Here is a 20,843-nt window from a genome sequence, read left to right on the forward strand (position 1 = left end):
TCTAAGGAATGTAGCAGCCTTTCCCTTGTTTTGAGGATTGGGGTAAAAGGTAGGCAAGTGTATGGCTTGATTTAAAGCTACCTTGGATACCACTTTAGGCATAAATGACGGGTTGGTTCGAAGGGAAACCCTGTCCTGGTGGAAGATAAGAAAGGGCTGCACAGCCATGAGGGCTTGAAGTTCCAAAACCCTACAAGCTGAGGTAATGGCCAGAAGGAAAGCTGTTTTCCAGGACAAGTATTGTAAGTCTGTTGACGCAGCTGGTTCAAAAGGAGGCAATGTTAATTTTTCTAGGATGTAATTAAGATCCCAGGCTGGCACTGGTTGTTTCTTTGGTGGTCTTATATTCTTAGCCCCTCTGAGGAATTGCCTTAAAAGTGGGTGAGAGAATAACGGTGGATCTGTGTTGAATTCTGCAGAAATGGCTGAGGCATGGATTTTTATGGAAGAAAATGAAAGTCCACTGTTCAGCAGCTCAGCTAGATACTGTAATACCTGAGGCAGATTCAGTTTTCTAGGGTCCTGTCCTTTTTTCTCATTCCAAGAGCAAAACCGTTTCCATTTTGCGGAGTAAGTCTTCCTAGTAGATGGCCTTCTGGCCTCCAGAATAACATCCTGCACCTCTTTGGAGAGTAGGGTCTGCTGTGGTGTTAAGGAATTTTCCATGCAGCAAGAGTGAGTGTTTTTAGCTGACTGTGAAGAGTTTTGTAGCTGTGCTGAGTCAGTAGAAGAGGCATTAGAGGTAGAGGCCAGGGAGGAGTATGTGTTAGTCTCCTTAGGAGTGGGTACCAGTGCTGCCTTGGCCAGTCTGGAGCAATCAGTATCATCTTCGGTCTGTCTGCTCTTGCTTTCAAGAGTACTTTGGATAGAAGGGGCAGAGGTGGAAAAGCGTACACTGTCCATGCTGTCCAACTGAATGACAGGGCGTCCACCCTCCATGCCTTTGGATGAAAAGTCCTTGAACAAAACTTTTCCAATTGATGGTTCGTGTGGGAGGCGAAAAGATCTATGTCTGGCCTTCCCCATGCTTGGATTATCTTTGTAAACACCTGTGGATGCAGCTTCCATTTGTGTGGGTCTGTCATATTTCTGCTTAGATTGTCTGCCAGCGTGTTTTCCAAACCTGGCAAGTACTGTGCTTGAAGTTCGATTTGGCATTCCAGAGCCAAGCTCCAAAGTGTCATGGCTAGTCTGCACAGGGGATATGAATGTGTTCCTCCTTGTTTGTTTATGTACCACATTACTGCGGTGTTGTCTGTTCTTATCAATAATTGTCCTGGATGCAGGAGGTCCTTGAAAGCTGTAATTGCATTTATCACTGCTAGCATTTCTTTTTGATTGATGTTAAGGTGCTTTTCCTTTTGGGACCATTTGCCCTGAATGCACCTGCCTGTCATGTGTGCCCCACAGGCGTAATCTGAGGCGTCTGTCGTGATGACTTGATTTGCTTGAGGCTTGCAGAATGGGAGACCTGTGTTTGCTTGACATGCTTGGGCCCACCATAGAAATTCCTTATGCTAACATGGAATTATTGGTAGTATTGTTTCCAAATTGTGGCTATGCTGAGACCATAGGCTTTGTAGGTACCATTGAAGTTTTCTCATATGCAACTTTGCACATGGGATTAAAAGAATGCAAGATGCCATGAAGCCCAGATCCTGCAGGATTTTCTTTGCAGTAAGCCTGGTACAATTTGCTAGTGTTTGAAGTACTGAGTTAGTTGCCCTTGTTTTTCTGGCGTAAGGTAGGCCATCTGGGTGTTTGTGTCTAAGTTGGCACCCAGGAAAGTTGTTTTCTGAGATGGTGTCAGCCTGGATTTCTCTTTGTTGATTGTGTATCCCAGAGATTTCAGTAACCGTGTTGCATAAGCCAGATGTTCCAGAAGAGTGTGCTTGCTGTCTGCTTGGATCAGGCCGTCGTCCAAATAAGGGTATATTTGTATCCCTTGAAGTCTGCAGTAGGCAATTACTGATGCCAGGCATTTCGTGAATACTCTGGGCGCAGTAGATAAGCCAAAGGGCAATGCAGAGAATTGATAGTGGATTGAACCTGCAAGAAATCTGAGGTATCTTCTGCAGCTTTGTCTGATTGGGACATGCAGGTATGCCTCCTTGAGGTCCAATGTTACCAGCCAAAACTCCTTGCCCAGCATGGGAAGAAGCTGCTGTAATGTGAGCATCTTGAATTTTGGTACGAGTAGAAATGTATTTAGGATGGATAAGTCCAAAATAGGTCTCCAGTCGGTTCCTTTTCTTGGTACCAGGAAGAGTCTGGAATAAAAACCTTGACCTTGTTCGTGAGTAGGAACCTCTTGAATGGCTTTCATGTCCATGAGTTTTGTAATTTGTATTTGCGCCTCTGCCCTTTGATTGTGTGGCAGGTTTGGCATGCCTCTCATTTTTGGAAGAGTGTGAAAATGAAATTTGTAGCCTCTGTTTATTATGTCCAGGATCCATTTGTCTGTTCTGATAATCTTGAAAATAGTGCCAGCTTCCCTCCCAAGGGGGCTGCCAGCTGAGATTTGCTTGGCATGAAAAGGAGAAAGTCATTGGGTTTGCTTTCTGTGTTGTTGTGCACTGTCTTCGCCACCTCTTGGTGCTTGAGATTGCCATTGTCTGCCTCTATATGATCCTTGAGATTGTCCTCTGCCCCTTGAGCGCCTGTATCTACCTCTTTGGGGCTTGTCCGTGGCTGGAAAGGACCAGTTTTTTGAAGGCCAATTTCTGCTAAAACGAGGTGGCTGTACCTGTAGAAAAGCCTTGACAGTTTGCATAGATTTAGCTTTTTCTTCCATTTTCCATAGTATCGCCTCAGCATTAGTACCAAACAGCATATCCTTTTGTAAAGGAGCATCTAGTAGCTTGGCTTTAACATGATCAGGCAAACTTTGTTCCCTAAGCCAGGCATGTCTACGAATGACTGTTCCTGTAGCAGCAGCTCTACTTGAGGCCTCTAAGGCATCATAACCACATTGTAAGGTGTGTTTACCCACTTGTTCTGCACTATGCATCATATCCTGCAATTCCTTCAAATCTGGTTGTTCAGGTTGAGACATTTTGTTTCTTAATTGTGATAACAGAAACTGTTGATATTTAAGCATATGGAACTGACAATTTAAGGCCCTCATGGCTAGGGTGGCCGAGGTGTATACCTTTTTCCCCCACCTTTCTAAGGATCTAGATTCTCTTTCAGAAGGTAAAGGGTTCTTGGCAGTAGAGGCCTTCATTCCCTTGGGGCCTTGAGAAATGGTTTCAGGGTCAGCATTATGGCTTTTGAAAAGAAATTGGTGAGAGTTAGGGACTCTGCAGTACCTATCAGGCTTGACTGGTGCAGGAGGCAGGGAATCCGGATTTAGACAAGCCTCCAAGTAAACATCATCAAGTATGTCCAGGACAGGAGGTATAGCCAGAGGTCTGTGTTGAGGAAACAAAAGAAATTCCCTAAGCCTTTTCTTGGAATCAGAAAAGTCTTGGCCTTCCCAATGGAAGTGCTCCCTCAAGGTGTGCAAGGTTTCCCCAAAAGAGAAATCCTCTGGGGGAGATACAGAAGGAATGGACTGTTCTGCATCAGAATCTTCATAAGGGGAGTACGAGAGTTCCTCCACATCAGAATGTTCTGAGAAAATGGAGCCCTGTTCAGAAGAGGGAGTCTTCCTCCACTCTGGGTCTCTTGTCTGGAGAGGGTTGGGAACCCCTGATATAGGAAATTAAATCCTCAGCCATTTTAAGCATCTGCCTTTTAAGCATGGGGCCTGGGGATGGGTCCTGTGCAACAGGCCTCTTGGGATGCATGGCTAATTTGGACTTAGTGAAGGCCTTAATAGAAAAGGAAGAAGAGGGTCTAAATACACCCTGGGTGGAAGTGGACCTGTCCACATTAGAAGGCTCAACACCCACTGTGGTTTCGGTGGTTGTAGTCTGAGTAAGGGCCGAGGTACCAGCGGTTTCGGGTACAGAAGACACCGGCAGGGAAGTGTCGTCGGTAGTCAGGGACTGCATAGGCGTCTCGCTGAGAACTGGACCACGTGTAGCCGGCTTTGGCGTGGTGTCGGTGGAGACCGCAGGCCTCGCGTGTCGGTCTTTGTCCTTGCGTTTTTTTGAATAAAACGGTAGTCAGAGTATCCGATGACATTTTATAATCAAAGGCTTTACCAAAATAATGTTGGGCATACTCCGCCCGACGCTTAATAGTGCGTTTATTGAAAGTTGCACAGAAGCGACAGCCCGAGACATCATGGTCTGGGCCTAAACAAGGTACGCAAAGGGAATGAAAATCCTTATGCGGTATTTGCTTCCCACAAGAAATACAATTGTTAACTTTGTCTAACATCGGTCTGAGGCAAGAAAAGTTTCCCCAACGGGGTACTTAGCTTTAAAGAAGACTTCGGTTTCCAATTTTTTCGTAAATTCAGGAGCTGGCCGACCGGCACTTGCGAACTGCTTCTGCTTCGGGCACCGCGCGGCAAAAAAGACTGGAGAATATGGCGTCAGCTGTAACTTATATACCCCTGTCGCACTGACGTCAGGGAAGAGGGGACAACAACCGATGCCGGACCAAGACTTTGGAATTCGGCCGACCGAGGACCCGCCTGACGGCAGAGAACCCATATGTGATTACTGCAGCTGTATGCACGATGAACATCAAACCTTTTGATAAGCTAGCTATAAGCTATCACAAGAAATCCTGCAGAGCAAAGTAAAAGATTGATTCACAGATTTTTAAGTCCTACCACAACACATGGACTCTGATGCTGTCAGTTTATTCCGCTTTTCAACCTTCTGTAAAATACACTCTTTAAGTGTCAAGTTTCGCTTGGTTTTAAAAGTTGAGTAGTTCCATAAGGCTTACTCACTTTTTTTTTTTTTGAAAAACTGAAATTGCAGTCTATACTTTCAGCATGGTACCATTCAACCTCCAACATTTCTTGGATAAGTAGTCTATCTTCTTATGCACGGAATCCTAGAAACACCACTTAATTCCTCCATGATGTGGCTTATCTTTTCCAGCATGTCCTGCAGATGACCTGTACTCCTTCATACAAGTGAATGATTCACTCAGAGAAGTCTTAGCACTTATACCTCCTCAATCTACATTAAGTTTAATAAGAGTCGTGATACCTTCAAAACAGGCTGGATAGTTCGACATGTGAGGAAGAGGGACACATGTGGGGTACATGGTACTCTTCTGCAAAATTTTAGGGAATTTGGTTATGTTCTTATAGCAGTCATTAACACAGGCAAATATGCTAATGGTTTATTACTTAGAAAGTTTATCATTTAAGCTGTTATGAGCGCACTGAACATACTGACCGTATCATTTTTAACAGTGCGTTATGTTCACTACTATTTTTTTATATGCTTTTATCCTTGCTGGCATGACTGAGTCCTGTCCTATTCATTCATTACTAGAGTGAGAACTGATTTGGGGATATAATCATTCAAGCCCCACTTCCAGACAGCTGACAAACATGTTATTTTGTCTAAGGAGGCTTCTATGCCTTCATTTCCACAGGGATGAGCAATACTTCCATTCACAACCCCCACTCCCCCTACCAACCAGGAAGGTTACTGCTTACTGTAGTTCATCAAAGAAAAGTATACAATTCCCAAGCCACACACACACTGCACTGTACTTCCTCTTCAATGTGCAAGCTCCATAGAAGGCGAGACTGCCTCCTTCCCTTCCCTTCCCATGATGGGTGACCTGTTGTTGGCTACTCAGTCCCATCCTCCATGATCAGTTCCTCTAACATCTGAGCTATTAATCAAACCTAGGTTATAGCCAGGGCTTCATGCTTCTATACCATAGTGCCAGCTACGTTTCACTACTGTGAGGAGCATTTGCCAGCAAATACTGCACATTTCCATTTCTTACAAATCTAATGTCATCATCCTGTGTACCTAAATACACAAATTTCTCTCTTTATCACTTACCATTTACTAACAGAAATTAAAAAAGACTTGACACAGGCCTTCATTCTTCACTCCTGGATGCAATAATTTTCAGCAGCATTAAGAAGAGAGGGAAAAAAGCAGGCAGATAAACCTGGTAAAAATCCATTAGCATGAAGTACAGGAATTTGGATCTCTCAGCACAAAATGGCTCCAAAATTAGCAGTGTCTTTCTAGTCATTTTCTTGTTGCATAGTAATAAACTAACATACAGGTAAAAGGACATCATAGCCACTGGGAGACAGTAAAACACTGACAGGTTGCCATTACTGGGCATTCCTGATTGCAGCACTTTTTGAAACTATATTACCTACCTCATACAGATCAAAGGAGAAGGTGAAAAGTACAGTTTTGTACCTACCATAAATGTAGATGTTCGAGTGCTAATACAGCTGCAGTCATAACAGATGGGTTCTCCTGCCATCAGGCGGGTCCTCGGTCAGCCGAATTCCAAAGTCTAGGTCCGGCGTCGGTTGTCATCGCTTCTTCCCTAATGTCAGTGTGACAGGGGTATAAAAGAACCAGCCGACGCCATTTTCTTCAGTTTTTCTTGCCCCAGATGTCAGGTGCCCCCAGAAGGAAGGCAATACATAAATTTGCGTAATAAAGCAATGCCATATAATCAAAATACAGTAGTTGCAAGCAAATACACCATAAATGAATACCCCAATCAGGTTGTATGAGGAGGTGTTAGCCAATAGGCCTGTCCCAAGAGGGGAAGGAGGGAAGGAAACCTGGACTGCAGCTGTATTAGCACTCTAACATCTACATTTATGGTAGGTACAAAACTGTACTATGTTCATCGTGCATACAGCTGCAGTCATAACAGATGGGTAGAATCCCAAAGCTAAGAAAGGGGTGGTAGGCACTAGGTAGAACTAGGAGGAGCCAGGATGCCCTGCAAGACTGCAGTGGCAAAGCCTGCTCTAGTTTTGGAGTATAATGGTAGGTGGTAGTGCTTGGAGAAGGTATGCACAGAACTCTAAGTGGCTGCTTCCAAAATATCTTTGGTAGGAACTCCTCTGAGGAAAGCTGCAGAGGTAGCTGTGGCCCTTGTGGAGTGAGATCTGATGCCTGCAGGTACAGTTTTGCCATGAAAAGAGTAACAAAAGTGTATGCAGTGGGCTATCCATTTTGATATTGTCTGTTTGGAAATTGGCTTCCCTTGAGCTCCTATAGCATAGGACACAAAGAGCTGTTCTGATTTTCTGAAAGGCTTTGTTCTGTCCAAACAATAACGCAGTTGTCTGTGGATGTCCAAGGAATGTAGTAATCTCTCTCCTTTGTTTTGAGGATTAGGATAAAAGGTAGGTAAGTGTATAGCCTGATTGAAAGCTACCCTGGATACCACTTTTGGCATAAAGGACGGGTTGGTTCGTAAGGAAACTCTGTCCTGATGGAAGATGATAAAAGGCTGCACAGCCATGAGGGCTTGTAATTCCTAAACCCTACGAGCTGAGGTAATAGCCAGAAGGAAAGCTGTTTTCCAGGACAAATACTGCAAATCTGTTGAGGCAGCTGGCTCAAAAGGAGGCAAGGTCAGCTTTTCTAGAATGAAATTGAGGTCCCAAGCAGGTATTGGTTGTTTCCTTGGGGGTTTTATATTCTTAGCCCCTCTGAGGAACTGTCTTAAGAGGGGGTGACAGAATAAAGGCGGATCAGTGTTGTATTCTGCAGAAATGGCTGAGGCATGGATTTTGATGGAGGAGAATGAAAGCCCACTGCTTAGCAGCTCAGCTAGACACTGTAATATTTGAGGTAAATTCAGTTTTCCATGATTCTGGCCCTTTTTCTCATTCCAGGCACAAAACCGTTTCCATTTTGCGGAGTAAGCTTTTCTAGTAGACGGCCTTCTGGCCTCCAAAATGACATCCTGCACCTCCTTGGAGAGTAGGGTCCGTTGTGATGTTAAGGAATCTTCCCTGCGGCCAGATTGAGTGTTTTCAGCTGACTGTGAAGAGTTTTGAAGCTGTGCTGAGTCAGAAGAAGAGGCATTAGAGGAAGGGTCCATGGTGGGGAATGCGTCAGGCTCCTCAGGAGTGGGTACTAGTGTTGTCTTGGCCAGTCTGGAGCAATGAGAATCATCTTTGGTCTGTCTGCTCTGGTTTTTAATAGAACTTTGGGCAGCAAAGGAAGAGGTGGGAAGGCATAAACCATCATTGTTGTCCAACTGAAAGAGAGAGCGTCCACTCTCCAGGCCTTTGGATGAAAAGTCCTTGAGCAGAATTTTGTCAATTGGTGATTTTTGTGGGAGGCAAAGAGATCTATGTCTGGCCTTCCCCATGCTTGAATTATCTCTGTAAAAACTTGAGGATGCAACTTCCATTCGTGTGGATCTGTCATATTTCTGCTGAGGTTGTCTGCCAGCGTGTTTTCCTTACCTGGCAAGTACTGTGCTTGGAGTTCGATTTGTAATTCCAGAGTGACATAGCCAGCCTGCATAGGGGGTATGAATGGGTTCCTCCCTGTTTGTTTATGTACCACATTACTGTGGTGTTGTCTGTCCTTATCAATAGTTGACCTGGATGCAGAAGGTCTTTGAAAGCTATAATAGCATTTATTACTGCTAGCATTTCCTTTTGATTGATGTGAAGGTGCTTTTCTTTTTGGGACCATTTGCCCTGAATGCACCGATTTGTCATGTGCGCCCCCCCAGGCGTAGTCCGAGGCATCTGCTGTGATGACCTGATTTGCTTGAGGCTTGCAGAATGGGAGACCTGTGTTTGTTTGGCATGCTTGAGCCCACCGCAGAAATTCCTTTTGAAGACATGGAATCAGTGGTATTGTTTCCAAACTGTGGCTGTGTTGAGACCATAGGTTTTTCAGGTACCACTGAAGTTTCCTCATATGCAGCTTTGCACATGGGATTAGTAGGATGCAAGATGCCATGAATCCCAGAGCCTGCAGGATTTTCCTTGCAGTCAGCCAGTCATACTTTAATCAAATGTTAACTTAACTCTCTATCTCTCCCCCTTTTTTTCATTGACTTAAAAGGGCTATTTCAACAGCAGGGTATACAACTTCTCGAACTGATTACTAAACATTATGCTAATCATATTGCTCTACTTATTGGTGAAATTGATACCTTGGATAATGAGATTAAACTTGATATGGCCTTCCTCCGATACAGATACGATTATAATCGTATATTGACGAGTATTGACACATTGTTAATTAAATTGAAAGTAAATAAAACTAAAAAATTGGCCAGAGACAGGCTTGCTTATCAGAGTGATAATGCATATCCTAGGCTTCAATACCCTAGCACCAGGCAGCCCCCTGTTAGGGATAACTTGGTTGGACCAGAACCTGAGGAAGATATTCCAGGGGCTGGTGAAGCTATAGGGGACGACTTCTTAGAAGACGTTGATGTAGGGCCTAGATGTAGTAATAGAATAAAAGGTCTGGCAAGTAATAATGCGGGATACAACAACACAAACAGGAATAAAGGTAATAACAACAATTTTTTAGGCCAACGCAACAATCGCTCGTATATCAACAGGAAGAGGAACCGGAACAATTAAGCCCGGGTTTCAATGTAGTAACTAATGCAGAAACCGAGGCTGATGGCGGCTTGATTCATCCTCAAGTCGATCAAGGTTATCCAATAGTAATTACAAATAAAAAAGGTGATTTCAAAATTTATAACTTTTCAGATGTCTTCTTGGATGAGGAACTGGTTGAACGTTTAGCTTACGGGAATACTTTTGTCCCTAGTAGACATGGTAGCATTTCAAAGGACATTATTGACCTTAAATGCTTTGTCTGTAAGCTAAAATTACTATTCAACAATGAGGTTCCTACACCTAGTGGAGCCTTGAAATTACCTAGTGTCTTTAATCCTCCTCTACATGCACTACTCCATCTTTTTGAGAGTGTATGTGAGGTTGACTTTAGGCACCACTTCTTGAACACACATAAGAAAGTTGATGGAAGTGACTTTAATACCATCAAAGAGCAACTACTCCTTTTAGACCACCTTTGCCGGTTACCGGTAAGACTTATTAAACCTGATAAAGGGGGAGGTTTAGTAATACTTGATGATAGTTTGTACAAAGAGAAGATGCTAACTGTCTTGATGTCTCCTGCTTACATCGAGTCGTCTATCAATGAGGTCAATGGAGCTTACCATAGGATCAGGGGTTACTCCCGTGACTTATTTTTGGAGGGGAAAATTGACATTGACACATACAATTACACTGACATAACTCTACCCAAAATTCCTGTGATGTTCGGTATTCCCAAGATCCACAAGGACATCAAGAATCCACCAATGAGAGCCCTTATAGATGGAAGGTCATCCATCACGTACCCTTGTGCCAAACTCATTGACAATATTCTGTCAAAATATATTAAATTCATCCCAAGTGTATGTAAGGACTCCTGGTCCTTCTTGGAGGGTATCAATAACTTACCATTTGACAATGAGTGTAACTTCCTAACAATTGATGTGGTTGATTTATACACGTCTATCCCGCATCAGGAAGCTACTGAATGGATTGGCCTCCTTCTAACTGATTTTGGATCCCCGAAAGTGGAAGTGGACCTTGTGACCGAACTATTAGACATAGTTCTTACATCCAACTTTTTCATCTTTGACAAGGAGTATTTCCTTCAAAAACAGGGGGTTGCCATGGGCTCCCCCTGTGGGGCGAGTGTTGCCAACTTTTTTATGGGTTTTTGGGAGAAGAACTTCCTATATATTGAACCCGAATTGATGTGCTTTGTCAAATATTACACCAGATTCCTCAATAACATGTTTTTCATGTTTAAAGGGAGTAGCTTAGAGGCTGATGCTTTTGTTAAATCCTTGAATGCAACAACAGGATTTTTAAAATTCATGTCCAATTTCTCTTTATTTGAGATTGACTATCTGGACGTGAAGTTGGTAAAGGATGTAAATAATAAAGTTTACACCTCGAAAGTGTATAGGAAACCAACGTATTGCAATTCTCTCCTTCATTACTCCAGTCATCACCCGTACCAACAAAAACGGTCCATTGTAAAGGGCCAGTTAGTAAGAGCAGGGAGAATGTGCAGTACAATATTGGATTTCCGGACCGAATGTGATCTTTTGAAGGAAATGTTTATAAATCGTGGTTATCCAGGCCAACTCCTGAATGAATTGATCCTAGAAGTGGATTCTAAAAGGTTTAATGGGTTTTATAAACCCCTATTGAGTCAATCACAATCTCCTTTTGATGGTCCACCTAATACCGAAACGACTTTCGTTTCGGAAGGGGGTTTGGACATAGATTTGGGTTCACCTGTTGTAGGTGAGGTACGTGATTTTTCATTGAGTTTTGTCACAACTTTTAGTATGAACTCCAAAACTATTATGTCCATCATACGCAAAAATTGGCATTTTATAGCCAATAATTCATTTTTGGCGGAGAAATTAGGCTGGTCCCCCTCATTTGTTTTTAAAAGAGGAAGCAATCGTAAAGAATTGCTGCAAAGAGATTTGACTTGCTACACATTTAACAAAAGGAAAGGCATGTATCCCTGTGGTTTTTGTAATTGGTGTAATAAAATCAAAGCAGGTGAAACCTTTGTTATTAGGGAAAGGAAATATTCCATTCACTTTCCTTTAAATTGCGAAAGTAGGTCTATTATTTATGTAGCTCAGTGTGACTGTTGCACTTCTTTTTACATTGGCAAGACGGACCGTAGAGTCCGTGATCGTGTTTATGAACACATGTATGCCATTAAAAATAAAAAGAACGAAAACGCGCTAGCTAAGCACATTGATCTTAACCCACGCCATAGTTTTTATTTTATGGCTATAGACCAAGTACCAATAAAAATCAGGGGGGGACCTTTCTCACTAATTCTCGAGAACCGAGAATTGGAATGGCAATTGAGGCTGGATGCCTTCCGGCATCCAGGGCTCAATGAAAATTGTAATATTTCTTCGGTCTTGAAATTAAGGAGTTATCTGAGATAGAGAGTTAAGTTAACATTTGATTAAGGTATTACTTATTCATAAATAACTACCTTTTATAGAGTGCATTATTGACCAGTTGATAAGTCTATTTTTTCATATAGCAGTTTCACACATTTTATATATACATTTTGACTTATTAGTAGGACTAAGTAGCCTGTAAGTTATTTTAACAAATACTAATGTCTGATTTAGTCCTTGAACTTGTGCTATATGTTAGGCTTAGAATTAATATTATGCTATGACTAGGCTTGTGTCCTAACTAGTTATAGACATATAACTTTAATAGTTACAAATTTTCAACATACTATGATTTTTGGGTATGTTATTATGTTTTTAGACATATGTTAGTAGGTAATATTGAGAGTGTGTTTTCTTTTAATTTACGATGTCTTTTAGAAATGTCTTTTTAGTAAGACAAATGATCTTTTATACATATCTTTTTAGTAATTTAAATGATTTAATATGACTCTATTAGAATAGAGTATATGTAATTAAAATGAGTAATGCGAGGTACTGTTGTGTAAACCCCGCGCGACAGTTTTAAAATGCTGTTGTAACCTTACATCACTTCCTGCACCTAATTTAAACTATTTAAACTGTTACTGCTTTTTGCATTTTACCTCTGATGAAGCTACGATATATGTTGTGGCGAAAACGCTTGTATATTCACATTAAATTGCGTTAATGTTACAGGTTTCGTGTGGACGCAATTTTTTACTACTGGAGCAAGGTTCCCATGGATGCTAATCTGTTTCCAGTTTTTTTCGTTTACGTTTCCACATTTTACTTCTCAATTGTGATAACAGAAACTGTTGGTACTTTAGCATATGGAACTGGCAGTTTAATGCCCTCATGGTTAAGGTGGCAGAGGTATATACCTTTTTTCCTCACCTTTCTAAGGATCTGGAATCTCTCTCGGAAGGTAATGGATTTTTAGCAGTGGAGGCCTTAATTCCCTTGGGGCCCTGTGAGATAGTTTCTGGGTCAGCCGCATGGCTTTTGTATAAAAATTGGTGTGAGTCAGGAACCCGGTAGTACCTGTCAGGCTTGACTGGGGCTGGAGGTAAAGAATCCGGGTTAAGGCAGGCCTCCGAGTACACATCATCTAGTATGTCTAAGACAGGAGGTATAGCCAGAGGCCTGTGCTGAGGTAGCAAGAGAAACCCCCTAAGCCTTTTCTTGGAATCTGAGTACTCTTGGCCTTCCCAGTGGAAGTGTTCCCTTAAGGTATGCAAGGTTTTCCCAAATGAGTAATCCTCTGGGGGGAAGACAGAGGGAATGGACTCCTCTGCATCAGAATCTTCAAAAAGGGAGTAAGAATGTTCCTGTTCATCAGAGTGCTCGGATATAATGGAGGCCTGGTCAGAGGAGGGGGATTCTTCCTCCACTCTGGGCCTTTTGTCCGGGGGGGGGGGGGGTTGAGAGCCCCTGATAAGAGTAATTAAATCCTCAGCCATTTTAAGCATCTGTTTTTTAGGCATGGGGCCTGGAGAAGGGCCTGTGTAGCTTGTCTCTTAGAATGCATGGCTGCTTTAGACTTAGTGAAAGCCTTGATGGAAAAAGAAGAGGAAGGTCTGAAGACACCTTGATAGGAGGCAGACCTGTCTACATTTTGAGATTCACCACCAAGAGTGGCTTCGGTATCTGTAATCGGGGTGTGGGCCGAGGAGCCTGCGACCTCAGGCACAGAAGACACCGCCAAGTGTCATCGGTAGTCAGGTGCTGCGTAGGCGCCTCGCTGAGAACTGGACCACCTGTAGTCGGCTTTGGCGTGGTGTCGGTAGAGGCCGCGGACCTCGTGTGTCGGTCCTTATCTTTGCGTTTTTTAGACAAAACTGGAGTCGGAATATCCGACGACATAATATAGTTACATTTTTTGCCAAAATAATGCTAGGCGAACTCCGCCCGACGCTTAATGGTGCGTTTGTTGAATGTAGCACAAAAACGACAGACCGAGACGTTGTGGTCTGGGCCTAAGCAAGGAATACAGAGGGAATGAAAATCCTTATGCGGTATTTGCTTCCCACATGAAATACAATTATTAACTTTTTCTGACATCGGTCTGAGGCAAGAAAAGTTTCCTCAACGGGGTACTTAGCTTTCAAGAAGACTTCGGTTGCAAAATTTTCGTAATTTCAGGAGCTGGCCGACCGGCACTTGCGAACTGCTTCTGCTTCGGGCACCGCGCGGCAAGAAAGACTGGAGAAAATGACGTCGGCTGGTTCTTTTATACCCCTGTCGCACTGACGTCAGGGAAGAAGCGACGACAACCGACGCCGGACCTAGACTTTGGAATTCGGCCGACCGAGGACCTGCCTGACGGCAGGAGAACCCATCTGTTATGACTGCAGCTGTATGCATGATGAACATCTAATCAATACAAAAAGCAGCACCAAAGATATCTGAAGAGAAATACAGGCAAAGGCATCCAGATATGGAAAAGTTCACAATACAAAAAAATAAGAAAACAAAGGGGGAAAGTAGAAAAGAGGGTTAAGTAATGGAAAAGTTAAAGAAATAGAAACTGACGTTATGGTTTACCTGTAAAGTTGTGGTTTACCTGTAAAGTGAAAGATTTAGTGTAGAAAATTCAATTCGGGTAATGTCACAACATGAGTGAACAATGAGTTCCCAAAATAGCAGAAAAACGGTGGAATGGGAAGCATATGACCACTTGCCATAAAAAGATGCTCTACAGCCTTTTGTAGGAAACCAATATAAAAGATCAGCTGGAGTTGCACAACAAGGGAAGGAGCAGAAAACAGTAGCAACTCTGATACGGTTAATGTGGAATGATAGGCCCAATGCATTCCCATATACAAGTGCAAAGCATGATGCAGGATGCAGATGAAGAAAATATGTCACAGTGGTCTTGCCCTCCTTGCTTATATGTAGTGTAGGTGTGTTGATTTCTGTTGTTGTGTTTGTGCATGTAGTGTGGGTAGGAAAGTGTATGTGTGGTGTGGTGTGTATATGTTCGCGATTTTGTATTTTGCGGTTTTGGAATTTTGAATGTTCACCTTTATGGTTTCAAGATACTGAAATTCGAGATTTCAGTATTTCGAGATTATAAAGGGGAACTTTATATATATATATATATATATATATATATATATATATATATATATGCAGACCTCACCAGATCCAAACATAGTGGATGTTTTAGAACATGAGGAGAAGAAGTCTAAGATGACTTCACTACTTAGTTTAGAAGAAGTCTAAGATGACTTCACTACTTAGTTTAGCAGAAGCATGTTAGTATCAAGTGGGAATGGAAATCAAACCAGAAGTAGATAAAAATTAGGCAGCAACTGAATGTGCCAAAAAACAAAAGAAAGAATACAAGGAAAGGATCAGATGAGAAAGCAAGATATGTGGAAAAGGTATAAAAATTTTGTGGGAAGTACACAAAGAGTGACTATGAACTGACTGCTTCTAAGTTAGCCATTGGCATCCAAATGCACATTACTGATTCAGTTTGTGTGTAATGGAGAGGACTGCTGCTGGCACACATTACCATTTATTATTACATTTTATTTCCCTTTGTTTAACAGGATCGATGTTTGAGGAGAAAAGCTCCACAAAATATATTAAGAGTACATATACAGCATGAAGAATACACAAGTAAAAATTATCAGCATTACACATAGGTTCATAGGTTGGTACTAGGCTATCGGCCCTAGGGCCTATGCAAGCCTAGCCATAATAATTCCCTGGATATTTCTTCCCACAATATTTACTTCTCCAGGCCCCTGTCTAGCAGGGCAACTGACATGATCCCCGGGGTGAATCTCCTATCTCCCATCCAATCATCAAGGTTCCTTTTGAAGAGGGCCAAAGAGGCGCTCTGCTTGATATGTATGGGCAGTCTATTCCAGAGTATGGGGAGTCTCTGGGTCAGGAACCTATCCCTCCAGCATGTTTTGTTCATTGTGATGACAAGATTTAGATCCCTGGAGCATATGGCACTGAGGGATTGGGATTTCTTTAAGTGGAGCATGTCCAGCAGCTCAGGGTTTGACATGGCCTTGTATGTTAAGCAGAGATCGCCTCTGAGTAGGCGATATGCCACAGAGTATAGCTGGAGTTTTTTTTACATGGTCAGTATATGGCATCTGCTTTAGGCCTGTGATTCTTTTAGTGAGGTATTTCTGTGGCCTTTCAAGCTGTTGCAGATACCTTGTGAGGTACATACCAAACTGGGCATTATACTCTATAATGGGTCTAATGAGGGATGAGTACAGTGGGACAATGACCTCCTTTTTTCTGGATGAAAAGCCCTTAGTGATGAGGTGTGTCACATAGAAGGATTTCCTGACTGTTGTGGCAATGTGGTTATCGAAAGTGATACTGCTGTCCACCTGTGTCCCCAAGTCTCTCATCACACTTTCGATGTTTAGTGTCCTGCCACCTATATGGTAATTCATGGGTACATGTTTTTTTTCCAAAGGGGATACTATACATTTCTTGGCATTAAGCTTGAGCCCATGGCTCTGGCACCAAGCATCTGTTTCTGTAAGGCCCTTTTGTAGAATATCCACATCATTTGGGGATTCAATAATGGCTCCCAGTTTGCAGTCATCTGCAAACTTTGTTAGCCAGAGTCCCTTAGTGTTGGCTTGTACTTCAGAGAAGTAGATGCCAAACATAAAGTAACCATGATAAAAAATATATATAAATTAAAATAGATCACACAAAAATAAAATCAGCATGAAATGCAGTTAAAAGTACAATAAAATAGATATTTTTAATACATTTCTCATGAAAGGGGTAGAAGAAAGAGAATAAGAAAAAAAAGGTGAAGCTAGAAACATATACTGAACACAGATTATCTGTGCAGAGAGGAGGTAGGACATTCCAGACATTGTCAGGATAGTTGAAGCTTGGTGTTGCGCTCAGAATGTCATTGGGATTTGACAGAAAAGCACAGCCTCTGACCACTGATATGGCCGAAGGAGATGGGATTTGGTTCTGTGTATTAACAGCAAGAAAGCAGATAGGGCTGCCAAGGTATATTGCAGGGAGGAATATGCTTGTCAACAGGCTGATAAAGGTGTACCAATAACTGGTACGCAGGGCAAAGGTACTAACCATTATCATGTTGTGTTATTTTATATACTAGAAGCATGGTATTTTGTACTGCCTCCTCTCTAGAGTGAGGTGACTGAAATGAAATCAACACCACTTAACTTTATGTTACAGGGACAAGCAAGCTCAGGCTGCATGGGCTTTACTTTGCCTTTTTTAATATATATATATATATATATATATATATATACATATACATATATAAAGTTTACTATCTCAGAGCCAGTATCAACAGTAGAAGCACCAAAACCTTATATCACTCACTCACTTCCACTTTCACATTGCATATTCTGTACACTCTTAGTGAATTGCAGAGGCATGCAGTTCCACACGGACCAGGTTATACAAGACTCATTTTCCACATGATGCTAACACAAAGGAAGAGAATTACTTCAGCAAATAAGTTAAAAAATCAGATGCATTGTACACAAAATAAGGGAATTTTTCCAGTAATGTGTGTTCAGCAATCATTAGCTGATGACTGTAGCAAAAATGGTTTCTTCTGTGTATACTCTCTCTCTGATATCCAATTAGTGCCTTGAAATAAAAAAAATTTATGGAGGTGGGCATGGAAAAAGCAGCAGCAATGGACCACTACAGCAATCAATCAGGACCAGTGGATGACTGCTTCAGTCAGTCATGACCTGTGGCTGGAGCCAAGCAGTGATGTTGCCCATTTTAAAAAGGATCTCAAAATCCCTCCTCAGTGAAGCAGCAATAGTGCAACAGACAGAAAGCAGCCACTACCATGGTGAAACAATGATGGAAACAACTTGCTCTGCTGTATCAACCTCATTTCATGCAGAGGCCATCAAAGAACTAGACCACCCCCAACCCCCAATTGATTAATAGTTTCATCATACTGCACATAACATTATTTAACTGTAAGAAGAAAGTAGACACAAAAGCTCTTGCGAATCTCAGGCAGCAGAGTTACAATGTAGTTAGGGGTCACATTGCAAGGCAGCTAGGGAATACGCTGCTCTGTTGGTGTACAGGGATAAAGCCCTGACCACTGCCCAGGTGACTTGGGTTTGATTAGCAGCTCATGCAACTAACACAGTGGCAGGGTGAGATGGGCATTACTATCCCTGGATGGGTGTCTGGACCTGTGGGCATCACCTGCAATCTCTAGTGGAGGCTGGAGATAGCATGGCAGTAAAAGGAGAACAGGGTGGAGATTTGACTGAGCTGTCACTGAGGCTGGGCAATATGCCATACATCAACACTGCATACACGTTCATCGCTTGGGCATACAGGGTCTCTGAAGGAAGGGGGAGTAACAAGTGATAGGCCATAAAATGTACCCTCCTGATGGATGACTGACAGAGTGAACCCCAGGACATCCTTAGGATCCTTGCTGGACCCAGTGAAATTTGTGGGCATTGGACCAGGGGTAGAGTGGAGTGCTAGCTGATCCAGCAAGGATGTAGGGCAGTGGGATGGTGGTCTGAATGAAAGAAAGGGGAGAAAAAATAAAAATAGAGCAAAAAAGAGGATGAAAAAATAGGGACTACAGACCAGCAAATATTACACCAGATTTCCATTAAACTTCTGCTGCACCAAACTAATACTGAACATAACACTGCAATAAACCACTGTCTGTGTGAATCACTGTGGTGATGTGCAGAGATGTCAGACGACTGCAAGTCAAGCTGCTAGATGGTTGGAATATCAGCATCATATTTTCAAGTTTTACTTGCCTGTATTTTAAAACAATAAATGGTGCAGTTCACATACATAACTCAAGATATGCAGACTTCTGAAAAATATAATTTTTTTCTCCCTGTTAATAAAAGCAGCACTTACTGAACATGACAAAAAACTCCTCTTTTTTTTTTTTTTTTTTTTTTTACCCAGATCACTAGCGTCTGATAACATTTTGCTGTGATTAGTATTGACACAGTACAACCCACTACTACTCAAGAAGGGGAATATTCTGCGACAGAGAACAGCCCTACTGAAGACACACAGTAATTTACCTTCAAGATTATAATTGTTAACATCTACTGCAGTAAGGGCTTCCCACAATTATAATACAACTTATGCATCACGTGCTGCTACAAAAGCCTTTTATTCTCCAATACCTATACTAGAGTGGGCTTCTTTGCATTTCTTAGCAACAATTTCATGACTTATTAATCCTTTGAAATACTGGGCCACCATACTCCTCCTCTTAGTGGTCAGATATTAGATGTCATGGCTCTGTCATGCTGGATATTATTAAATGCTGACTGCAATGCAGACAGTTTTGTACTTGTCATACACCAACGGCCAGCAATCGCAATACTACCACCAAGGTAAATGGAAAATGTTTATTGAGTATCCATTTTAAATTTCTTGTTCAAACCGGTCTTGGCTAACCAGCCTTCATTAGTGAATAGAATTTTCCATCCAATGTGAATAGTGAATATTTATACATATCCCCAACCAATGGAAAACATGGTAGGATCCAACAGAATAATTCAAGCAACCAAGTAAGCAATAGCCATAAAAATTTACATCACAATGTTAATAATAATGTATAAGACATAATAAAATATTACATAACAAAATAATGAAATAAAATATATAACCCAAATCTGTAAATATGAGTAAGTATTACACTATTACTTATCTAATTCTACATAAAGGCACATATTCCATAATTCCAATGCCAAACATAGAATATCACAAGCATATCCTATATATATTACAGTGTAAAAAACAAGTAATATATAACCAGAGGGTAAAGGATAAAAAATTATATACATATATGTATGTATTTGACATATGGTAACACGTTATCTAAAAGAACACAAGTCTCATAGGGTTCACTTTTAACCCAAAAAATATATATTATTTACATGCCAAGTAAAGAATTTCCCTTGGATTCTAGTGTTTTAGTATTGCGATTGCTGGCCGTTGGTGTATGATTCATTAATAGTTTGGCCGAGCACACCACACTTGCAAAGCATTAAGTTCCAGTTTTGTACTTGTAACATGGTAGGATGCATCCCGCAGTTCTACTTACTGAACAACTTGACCAAAGCAGGGGCTTCTAACACATCTTCAGTTGTTGTTACCATACAGACAAATCTTCTGTCATGTTCCCTTATCCCTGCATTGCTGATTATTAGAGAAAAATCTTCTGAAACATTCAGCCGTTTTACATATTCTGGTACATCATCAAACTGCGGTGTCTCTTTTGACACAGACTTGGTGGCAAGAGAAACCGGCACTCCATCTGGACGTTCCTGAAATGTAATAAAGTAAACAATTATAGTTATCAAGTTATCAATATCAAGTTATCAATTTTCTTAACTATCACTAATTAGGAATAACACACTTTTTTATTGCATTTCATCCTCAAAAAAATAACAATGGTAAATGACTTGCAGTATGAGAGGTTTGATTTGCCAGCTCACCCACAGCTAAAACATATCTGCTGAAAAGTCAAACAGTAAAAGTGGCACAGGTGGGCTTTGAAGCTGAAACTGGTCACTACAGACATGTATATGTTAATCCCTAAAACAGCCCCGCTACAGTTAAGGCAATCCCCCAGATTTAATAAACTTCATGTAGGAACAGTGCAAGCCCTACACGGAGTGTACCATGTCTGTGTCTGCAGCTCCCCCTAGGCAGTGGGCCTTGCATATTAATGAAGGCGCGTTACTGAGGGAGTGCCATGTACATGGTTACTGAATCAGTGTACAGGGTGTGTGACAGTAGTCAGAGATGTGTAACACATCCCCTGCACTGTCAAAAGTGCCGTACTGCACTAAAAGATTAAAGTAAAGTGTCCTTGCATACTTATTTATAAGTTTTTGTCTGTATTTCACAGAGGGGAGTGTGTTACAGTGTCCATAACACACCCC

General features: G+C 41.7%; 1 protein-coding gene across 1 annotated transcript in view; it reads right to left on the bottom strand.

Annotated features, from left to right (window-relative positions):
• ALCAM (activated leukocyte cell adhesion molecule) overlaps positions 1–20,843 on the bottom strand; it is a gene marked incomplete in the record, with an annotated part of 1,355,533 nt that overhangs the window by 907,514 nt on the left and 427,176 nt on the right. Inside the window, 1 exon segment of the mRNA XM_044071096.1 lies at positions 20,000–20,222. Within this exon segment, the coding sequence (XP_043927031.1) occupies positions 20,000–20,222 (223 nt within the window).

Source organism: Protopterus annectens, chromosome 5.part0 (assembly GCF_019279795.1).
Source record: "Protopterus annectens isolate FY-2018-M chromosome 5.part0, PAN1.0, whole genome shotgun sequence".
In the NCBI taxonomy this organism is placed as follows: domain Eukaryota; kingdom Metazoa; phylum Chordata; order Ceratodontiformes; family Protopteridae; genus Protopterus; species Protopterus annectens.